The following is a 10637-nucleotide window of genomic DNA, read 5'->3' on the forward strand; positions in this document are numbered from 1 at the left end:
AAGCGGGGAGTGTGTACAGGCTGCTTGTAAACTGAATAATCTTCTTGTAGTTTGGCATCCTCTGCAGACAGACTTAAACAGATTTAAAGCTCCCCATGAAATGTGCTTTGATGCTTTAAGTTAAGATACGGGCCTCTGATGAAATTACATCAACGCAAATCAGTGCGCAATAATAGAATTAATGGCGGAAATAATTCACTTTGTGAAAGAAAAAGCACTCTCCGGTTGCTCTGGTCTGATCTTTTCTCTTTCTTTGTTGGAGATGGAATTCATCAATGAATGTGTAAAAAAGATGTAAGAGAGAGAAGAGGATGTCTTACTGCCATTAACCTGAAACAAACCTCCCCTTGCACCCTTCCCTCCCCTCTCCCGTCTGGACCCCACTCCACCTCCCTCCCTTCATTCATTCATTCATAACCCAGAGAGGAAGAAAGGAAACTGCTGCCCCCTCTGGGAATAGGCATCATAATTATATAGGAAGCGGAACAGTCTGCCATCTGTTAGAGCTGGAGCTGGCTGCATGCGGGTCACACATGCCCGTTAATGTGCAGTGAACAACTGGTCCTACCATGGATGTGGATGTCTGACACTGTTTGCAAGGTAAGATAATCTCTTGCATTAAGAGTTAATAATAGCAGAGAGTGATTATCAGCCCGTGATGTTAAAGCCCTTGCTGTTTACAGGCGGATCACTTTAATTAGTGTTATTTTGTATCAAGACTACAAACTGCTGCCATGTATAAATACAATTGAAAGAGACTATAACTGAATTGTTAAAACAAAAGCATTGTAGGCAGTTCAATAAAACTTTTTTCATCTGAACTCTCTCTGAATGAAGCATGACATGTTGCCTGGTTAGATGTTAAACCAATTTCTGTTGGTTTTTATGGGAACTGATCCATTTTCGTCTGCAGGCTGTTTCTGAACTCTGCAGTCTTAATTTGATTTCTTGCCGCTGGTCCTGGAGATGATCAGCCTGTTAGTCTTGTAGCTACCAAATGAGATAGCGGTCCTTCAAATTAGAAAAAAATAGTTTGGGGTGCAACCGAAACGGATTTGATAAATACATGCAATGCCGTAAAGAATCCAGCGTGGCTCTTAGGAAGTACTTGAGATACCAGTGATTTGAAAAGAGTTGTTTATGGCACCATCAAGGTCCCAACTCTAAAGAAAACCTTTTCAAAATTGATCTTTCTGACACAAAAAAGGACTTAACAGTGATGCAAATAATATTGTAGGCTACACTGTTTTGTAAATGTGTTAATGACGTGAGTAATGCTCTTACAATTGTGTTTTGACTCAGACGCCTGTTTTTAAATGTGCCACAGAGTAAGAAGAGGAAGCAGCCATGTCAGAGAAGAAGCCACGAGGTTCGGACACGCGTCCAAAATGTGGCCTCCGCAGTTGGAGTGCAGACAGTTATATTTGGCGGAGGAAGAAACGCTCCCGGAGCTCTCGCAACGGGTCGAGTCCCGGAGGACTGGAGGCGGAGGGGACGGAGGAGCTTGGTGTGCGGTCCACATCCTGTCCGAGGTGGCGCAGAGAGAGAAAGTGTAGCTGCAGCACTCTCGGGGATGCATTGACATCTGCAGACATTGATGTAGTGTGTCGGAAAGCCCTGTCCCGCCGCTCTCTGCGGCAGAAGTTTCAGGATGCTGTTGGCCAGTGTTTTCCTCTGCGCTCTCACCATCACCACCACCACCACCATCACCACCACCACCATCCATCGGGCTCCTCGCGACCCTTCTCAGTGCTCTTCTGGTCCAAACGCAAGATCCACGTCTCAGAGCTCATGCAGGAAAAGTGTCCCTTCTCGCCCAAATCTGAACTGGCCCGATGTTGGCACCTTATCAAAAATCATGCCACCCATCCAAGTGCTCTCAAGGACGTGGACATGGAGGCTCCCCTCAAACCCAATGCCTCATCTTCCTCTTCCTCCCCACCCCAGACCCCTCTCTCCTGGGAGGAGATCTGCTGCTCTCCTGGGCCTGGAGGTACCAGTCTGGAGGACTGGAACCCTTCTTGTCCTCACGGAGGAGCAGATGGCAGCTGTGGCCACACTGACTACATCCTGGTCCCAGATCTCCTCCAGATCAACAACAGCTCCTGTTACTGGGGTGTGTTGAACCGCTTTGAGGCAGAGGATCTGCTGGAGGGCAAACCGGAGGGAACGTTTCTTCTCCGAGACTCAGCCCAGGATGAGTTCCTCTTCTCAGTCAGCTTCCGTCGCTACAGCCGCTCCCTGCACGCACGCATTGAGCAGAATGACAAGCGTTTCAGCTTTGATGTGCGCGACCCGTGCATGTACCGGGATCCAAGTGTGACAGGACTACTGAGACACTACAGTGACCCGGCAACCTGCCTCTTCTTTGAGCCCCTTCTTTCCCTGCCGCTACCACGGACCTTCCCTTTTACCCTCCAGCACCTGTGCAGGGCTGTGATCTGTAGCCACACCACCTACCAGGGCATAGATAACCTGCTGCTGCCTCCTCAGCTCAGGGACTACCTCCGACAGTACCACATCAAGTGTGACGGGGCCTGCGCTGTGTGACGGTCCAAAGCAGGCCTCATACCGTGATAGGCAAAGATAGGACAAGCAAAGGCAGGTTCTCTTTGCAAAGAGACAAGAGTATTGCCAATGAATTCCAAGTACACTTGCTGTTGCAGATCTTTGAAGTCTAAACATTGCAGAACTGGATAGTTCTGTAAGATGTTTGTTGATCTAGATGAGTCTAGAGAAAGGATCATTAAACCAACAAAGCCTTCTCTACAGGTCTGAACTCATCTACTGTAGGAACTCAAGGACATAATGTCTCTTCATCTAGTACTATGGGGTAGTTTGAAGGCCTTGAATATTGGCTTTCTGCTTGCGGCCATCTTGACAGCTACTTGAGCCAAGTTAAGAGACACATGTAATTAATAGGCAATCATGCCCCAACATACTTGCCTTAATATTCTTAATGGAGTAAGGATTCTCACCAAGACATTAAACTGTAACCCTCACTCTTTGTGGAATATTGACTCACGTTTTCCTCTTGACTTCAATGCAATCAGCTTTGTCTTGTTTGGGCATCATGTCTATCCAGTGGCCACTAGAGGAACTGCACCTTTCATGGTTTCCTGGCTGAGACCATACCTTCTTTAATGTAACTTAATGTCATAAAAATGTGATTCTTTGCAATTATTGTTGTCCTGCACTAAACCACTGCTGTCAAAGGTTCAAGGTACAGAGACTCCAACTGCATCTAGTCATATCAAAAATTATTACTTCCTCAGTAACTTTCCAACTAAACAACATTTAGACCTATTCCCTTGATAGGGTAAAATGGTACAGTGTGGCCCTTTCCAACATTGCCATATAAAAACTGTTGTAGTCAAACTAATCACAACATTCAAACTACATCTCCCTCCAGAGACTTTGTGTGAAGACTGAAGTTGAGAACCCTGTTTACTTTCTCATGGGAACGTCGGGCAAACTGAAGACGAGAGGACTGTTTTTATTTGATACATGAAACAGGTTCAAGCTCTCAGTATCAGTATGGGTGACAGAAAAAGAGACGTAGCTGATAAATTGGTTCAAATATTGTAGACGTCACAAATGTCTTCATATGCTTTCCCAACATTTCTGTGTCTTACCAAGGACTTAAACTAATTCAATGGGACTGCATTCTTCTCTTCAGCCACAAGATGGTGGCCCAGCCGCACCGATCAGAGCTTTTGGACCGACTTCGTCTACTCACTTGTCGTTCTTCACACAACTCAGCCGCTTCTTTAACATTCAGTCTTAAAGCTCCTGTGTAAATGAATATATGAACAGAAATTGTGCCTCTACAGTTTTCACAAGTTTTGCTATTGGAATAACTGTTTACATGTTGGAGTTATGGTGGGCCTGAGAGCTCAGGGAACTGCACCTTGAATAAAACACATGCACGTAGACAAAGGGAGACATTTGACAGCACATGTTCAACATTTAGAAAGAGAAAGCGCTGCAAATTGAGAAAACACAACCAAATACAGAAAATGTCCAAGTTTAACAAAACACAATGGGAAATGTTCTGCATTTCACATGTTTGCTGTAATTCTAACATAAGACTTTTGCTGTTTACTAGCGTGCCAATTCAAATTTAAATCATGCAATCAAAATGTTTAAAAAAAAAACTACATCATTTTGTTTTTGTTACTGTTTTCTTAAACAGTTTTTATTTCTTATTTTGTTTTGTTGTGTGCATTTGGTTGTGTTTTCTGTATTTGCAGAGTTTTGCATGTGAAATCCAATTAATGATGATGTTTCATCTCTTTTGCATGTGTCTCAACTTGCGGTGCTCCTAGCTCTCTGTGCCATCGTACAGACTGGAGTGCAGTACGCTATAGGACCAAGCAGTATTCTCAAAGTATTTGAATTTGAAGTATTCACCACACTGATGCACAAACCAATAAATGCCATTCACACCGCCTCTGTCGTATGACTGTCTCCGATTTTTTGTCATCTCCGGAGAGATTTAATGGCACAGCTCAAGTCATGCTTATCCACCCATGTCTGTTCATGCTACCACTGTGGGCTGTGTCTCAGTCAGACAGGCTAATGGCAGGGAAAATGCTGCTTTTGAAGTAGTGCTCTGAAAACAATTCATTCCGCTCACTGCAAAAGGACACCTCTAAATGCCAGCGCTGTAGCAGTGCAAATGAAGAGATAAGGACATGAAAAAGACTGTTTCCCTGATAACTGGAGTGGAATACAGATGTAGTGATTCATGTGTCATTCAGTTTCTATTGAACTAGGAGTGTAAAATAAAATCTGCCCTGAGGTTATTTGTAAGAATACAAAATATCAGCATTTTACTTCTAAACTGGCTAGTCTGTTGTCAGACTTTTCATTTTTTTCCACTTTGTGCATTTCATAATTACTCTTATGGTTTATATGTAGGTATTCAGAGCTGGTTTGGTCTCCAGAGTTAGGATGTTAGCTCTCTGACTGGTTTTAACGTTAGACAGTTACACAAAATTTACATAGATTCATTTTAAGTCTTGAAATTCAGCCACCCTACATTTACAGTGTCTAACGACTAAAGCTGTGTTACCATGGCAGCAGTCCACAACAACAACAGATGACAACTGAACTAAAGGCTCGATAGGCCTTTTTTCATGGGAGACATTTTCACATGTCACGGTAGAAAAAGCACAGGTGTGAATATCACAGTTAATGATGGCTGAATTCCATTTAGCAGCTTCAGTTTCAGGGTTATGGTGTTAATCATCACACTGTCATGGTGTTCAGGGACACTTAAATGATTAATTAATAACAGTAATGTTAATTTATAATAATTGTTAGGTTCTTCCAGGATATCAGTGCCAGTAACTTCTAATTTTGTCAATATTTTGTTCTAATTGTTTTATTAATAGACTAATACACATACAGTATATTTATTGAAATAGGCTAAATATGATTTATTGGAAAATACAGAGAAATCCTATGTAAAATCAGGCATGCCTAAATGGAAAAATCCTTTTTTTCATAACCACAATTTCTGACACTGCGACGATTCAACAGCGAGATTGGTAGTGGAATCTGGCTCTTTAGATTGAATTGTTGAATAGTTGACTATTTGTTTCACCCCTACAAGATACATATGAATATAAATATATAAGACACATGTGAAGAACATTTCATGCAACTGCTGAATTATGGTATTATTGACCAATTCAGGCACTGTATAACATCAAGCTTTTCTGTTAGAGAGGATCAATTTTTTTCACCATAAAAATTAATTTTATTTACTCTAAATACAGTATATGAGTCCCATTTAAAGAAGAACGTCACTGATTTTACACATGAAGGTCAGTTAACTAGTCACGGAGCGTACTACTCAGCCTCTCAGCTTGAATTTAGAGAAAACACAATTATAACAGAAAGTCTGGATAGGGTTTATTTAACAAGCAGGCAAGGCAAGATATAAGTTGCATTATGGGAAATGTAGGATTCAATATTTTCTTGAGCATCACTCATAGGGACGGGACTAAAAGTCGGGATACTTGAGCCTGTTGCTTCTATTTTAACCATTTAAAAAGGCGTCACACCACTTTATCAATACTTGATCACCAGGGCTTAACACCTTTGTACAACTGGTGAACTTTTATTAGATTTAAGCCACAAAGTCAATCTTTGTGTTTGATCCCTTTAACTGCCTACATGTCAAAGCTCAGTCAATGGACCGAGTTCAGGCGGATCCACATCAATTGATTTTCTTGAACCACACACATGAAATATTAATGTTGTCTTGTATTATCCAGTTAGCCAGCATCATTTTTCAGCAGCTCCAAAGCTCTATTCCCGATACATTTGACATCCAAATCTGAGAAATTAAACATTGTTTTTTTTGTTTTTTTTAGGTTCATCCAGGACTGTTACCTACAACACAGTATCAGGACTGTTGTTGTGCTATACACACTGTTTATATATCAGGTAATATTTAGACACCCAGTACTCTGTCTTGCACTAATCAAATTCTCCCCCGAGACGCTGCTCATACAGGCTATGGCAGGTTGGCTTTGGGAGCCAAGAGGTACTTCCGCTGCATATTTACAGCTACTTGAATGAATACATAAAAAGCAATAGCATTAGTAAGTGAGTACTTATTTCTGTAGGTGCTTTTTCAGAGTAAAAAAGTGGTGTGAAATTCAAAATGTGATGATGAGGTGATATGAGGAGTCGTTCTTACATTTTGAATGATAACTAATAAATTCTCCACCCAATGAAGACATATACACCTTTTTTTTTCAATTAAAAGCACACACAGTGCACTGCACTGTCATAGTAAGGCTGGCTACTTTTACAAAATGTCGGTTTACTAGATGTGAAAATCACCTTTTGCAGTTGCTGCTCCGAGACTCTGGAACAAGAAAATTAAGTTAATTCTGCATGAGTACTTTAACTTTTGGTACTTTAAGTATATTTTGATACTAATACTTGAATCATAGTATTTTACACTGGAGTATTGCTACTTTTACTTGAGTTAAAGATCTCATTTAAAAGTAGGAGGGGTTACGGCAGTTGCGTCATGACGTAGCTGGCGGGAGTTGTGACGCTGCGGTTCCTTGTTTTTGACGCAGCGCGGGAGATTCAGGAGACGAAGGGTCTGTGGAGACAGTCAGCCGGGGAATTTGTAAGTTGGCAGACTAACTCTCTTCTCGAGTCATAACTAGTTACATAAACTCTCCGTTTAGTCTGAGTTGAGCACCCCATAAACCGAAGCGCCAAGTTAGCTAACGCTACGCCGAGTTTAATACACCGTAAGTTAGCTAACGCTACATTGGCTGTATTGTTAGCGATGAAGCAGCTCAGCTCCTCGGCTATAATCGTTAGTTATCTGAACCAGCAATGGGAGCTAATGAGACAGCGCTGTGGATAACTGTGGTCTTCACGTGTTAGTCCTACCTTCACGTATTGATTTCGGTTTGTGTTTTTCTTCTCGTCAGTGTGCTGGTTTTGGGGAAAAATGCCTTGCGAGAGGAAGCCGATGCGCTACGGCCACTCGGAGGGACACACCGAGGTCTGCTTCGATGACTCCGGGAAGTAAGTCAGATATTAGGATGTCCTGTAAAACGCGTTTGGTTGACTTGTCCCCACTTTGTTTATGTTTAAGTTTTTTATGTATTAGTTAGTATCATATTGTATGTTTTATGTAAAGCACTTTGTCATTTTCAACTGTGAAAAGCCAATGTAGCTACATGTTACTTACTTAATGAATGTATTTATTAACGTTAACTTTGCTGTCTTGTTGTAAGTCAGGTGTTCAAACTCTAGTCAGTTTTTCTCGAAAATGAAAACATATATTTTGAGGGACTCTGGCAACCCTGAGACTTAAAGATGTTATAGTTACCTTTCATGTTGGTTCATTTCTGCACAACTCAGCCATATACTGTTTGTACATATTTGGTCCATTATGTGCTGTAGAAAATGCTACATTGTTTATGGAAAATCAATACAAATTGTGAAACAAAGATGTAATAGTTTGTTTTTTAAAGCAATATTAATTCATTTAATTGAATGCTACATCTCATGATCCTGCCTGGTGCATTTCACAGACACTAATCTAATTTTTCCAAGTCATGAAGTGTTTTGATAGATTTAAAAAAGAATTGAGTGCAGTCTCTGGAACATGTTAAAAAAACATTCTTATATCACATTTTATGTGTTTATTTTTGTTTTACAATGTTATTGTATGCTTAGTTTTGAATTCAGAATCTGACCCTCTGTATGCAGTCCGTGGTTTAGATGTTTTTTTAAACCGAATTCGTTGTGGAATTGAATTTACTCTTAATCCTCATTTTGCTCAAAAGTAAATAGACTAAACAAGGACACATGACCATGATGACTTTGTCCTCAGGTTCATTGTAACGTGCGGGAATGATGGAGATGTTCGGATATGGGAAGGTCTGGATGATGACGATCCAAAGTTCATCACCGTGGGGGAAAAAGCCTTCTCTCTCGCTCTCAAGGTTAGCCGTTTATCTTCTGCTTGTGTCCTGGGATCTGTGTTAACGTACGATTGATTTCTACTGAGACCTTTTCTACTGAGTCAGCTGTCCGTGGAGGATTGAGATGTGTTTGTCCCTCCGCAGAACGGCAAGCTGGTCACAGCGACCTCCAACAACACAGTGCAGATCCACACATTCCCCGACGGCGATCCAGATGGCATCCTGACCAGGTTCACTACCAACGCCACACATGTAATCTTCAACAGCAGCGGCTCCAGGGTCGCTGCCGGATCCAGGTACTTAAGGTTACTTTTAGAAAACGGGACAAGAAGCAACTGAAAGAGATTGCAATGTTCGGTCCAAGAGGTGGCAAAATGTGCCTATTTTGAAATCTAAAGCTTTCTAATTTACACATCACATTAAAACCAGAAAGTTGTGGTTTTATGTGGAATTGTACAGTAATTAGTTCCCAACCAAAAAATAGGTAAACCACATTCTACTTATATTTCTGTTTTTGTACGGTACTGGTAGGTTGTTGTTGTTTTTTAAAACGTTTGGCCTGAGGCAGACTAGCTGTTTTCTGATCTTTATGTTAAGCTAAAACAACCAGTTGCGGACTGTAGCTTCATGTCCTTACAGACCAAAGATTGTGTAATATTAATGGACAAAGCATTCAGTTCAGCCAAGTCCTGCAAATGCGTAATTGCCTTAAACCTGTTTTCTATTTGAATTCCAGTAGTAGGCGACACATGCTGTTGCAAAAGAAGGTCTGTGTCTGTAGAAGTGTGTGAGAAAGTGACCCCCTCTCACTTGATTTATTTCCTCATATCAGTAAACATTTTCAGAATGAGTTCATGGTCTCAATCACTAGTTTTAAGTCTTCTGCAACACAGAATGATTTTTTGAATTAGGGTCTTGTTGGTGTTTAAACTCTGCGATGAAGCAGGTGGTGTAAGGGCGTGGCTGTGATGTGATTGCCAGTGAAAATGTGTAACGTAGAGTGTAAGCATGGACAGTTAAAGAAGTGGACCAACAGATCCCGTTGTTCTGGACGGAGACGAGTGAAGGAAAGTAGAAGCACTTTTCTGGTGATGGCTGAGCGTTACTGCGCAACCTCTCCAAAACTATTTGTAGCTATTCGTACATCAGATTTGACAAACAGACATTAATACAGACTTCAGAAGACTTAAACTCAACAAAATTGAACATTATTATTATATTAAACAGGTGGCTGCCTTTGAAAGGTGCCTTGAACTCAGTCTCCTTTAGTTTTAAGCCTGGACATCCAGAGCCTTAAATTGGATTCTGATAGGAAAGCACATTCCCCAAAAGGCCTACAAAATAAATATTAATAGATCGATTACTGAAGATTTCCATACACTGAATATATTGACTAGGGCTGCATAATAAATCGCAGTTGTATCGAAATCGCAATAAAGACTACAAATTCCCGGGGGGGGGGGGTCGCAGTTGCAATTTATTTTCAAATTATTTGTTAATGGGAAAATATGTGTTAAACCGTTCTTAATGAAGTATTGTGGTGCTGCAGAGACGTCCCGGCCTACAAGTCCTGTCCTACTGACTAAAGAAAACCTCATCAATTTCCAATAAAAATGAGGGAAATTATATAAAAACGATAATTCCCTCCAATATTATGAATCTTATTGCAATGGCAATATTGCAATAATATAAGAGACTTGAGTCCTAATAATGTCCTTTAACACTGATGGCTTAGAGTTGGGAACCTTTAGAGCATTTTTTCTTTCTTTTTTTTAAAGAGATTTTAAGATGTAAGCGGAGTCTTGCCTATACTTTGTTTTTGAAGTTAAAAAAAACAACTTGTGGATTTAACTGTGAAATAAATAGAGAAACATCATCTGTGCTGCACGATCAGTTTGGTGGGCCGTTTTAGCAAAGGCAATCCTCAGCAATTTTGGTTTGGTTAAAGAGTTTCTACTTTTTTCTAGTAATATTTTAAAGATTTTTAAGATTAATGAGTGAAATAGCAACATCACTCAAAATAATGGCAATAAGATATTTTCCTTATATCAAGCAGCCCTGCTCTTGAAACCATTACTACATGGGACATTTCTAATTTGAAATCTAGATAAGAAAACGTGTGTGTGTGTGTGTGTGTGTGTGTGTGTGTGTGTGTGTGTGTGT

At 40.7% G+C, this 10637-nt stretch overlaps 2 protein-coding genes across 4 annotated transcripts in view; both read left to right on the top strand.

The window, feature by feature from the left end:
- The first annotated feature begins 426 nt into the window (after positions 1-426).
- On the top strand, positions 427-4013 carry socs4 (suppressor of cytokine signaling 4). The gene is made up of 2 exons (XM_034865275.1): positions 427-600; positions 1328-4013. The coding sequence occupies exon 2, from the start codon at positions 1348-1350 to the stop codon at positions 2548-2550; it is 1203 nt and encodes a 400-aa protein (XP_034721166.1). The 5' UTR covers positions 427-600; positions 1328-1347; the 3' UTR covers positions 2551-4013.
- A 3043-nt stretch (positions 4014-7056) lies between these two features.
- The window catches only part of wdhd1 (WD repeat and HMG-box DNA binding protein 1), a 19682-nt gene continuing 16101 nt past the window's right edge, over positions 7057-10637 (top strand). For all 3 annotated transcript variants that reach the window (XM_034857928.1, XM_034858098.1, XM_034858013.1), the window contains exons 1-4: positions 7057-7159; positions 7473-7569; positions 8384-8495; positions 8619-8770. In XM_034857928.1, the coding sequence (XP_034713819.1) occupies positions 7493-7569; positions 8384-8495; positions 8619-8770 (341 nt within the window). In that variant the 5' untranslated portion in view covers positions 7057-7159; positions 7473-7492. The remainder of the gene's footprint in view (positions 7160-7472; positions 7570-8383; positions 8496-8618; positions 8771-10637) is intronic.

This window comes from Etheostoma cragini, chromosome 1 (genome assembly GCF_013103735.1).
Source record: "Etheostoma cragini isolate CJK2018 chromosome 1, CSU_Ecrag_1.0, whole genome shotgun sequence".
NCBI classification, from domain to species: domain Eukaryota; kingdom Metazoa; phylum Chordata; class Actinopteri; order Perciformes; family Percidae; genus Etheostoma; species Etheostoma cragini.

Bases quoted from the DNA above. Each gene is read 5' to 3' on its own strand.
- socs4 (XM_034865275.1), top strand. From the start codon at position 1,348: ATGTCAGAGAAGAAGCCACGAGGTTCGGACACGCGTCCAAAATGTGGC.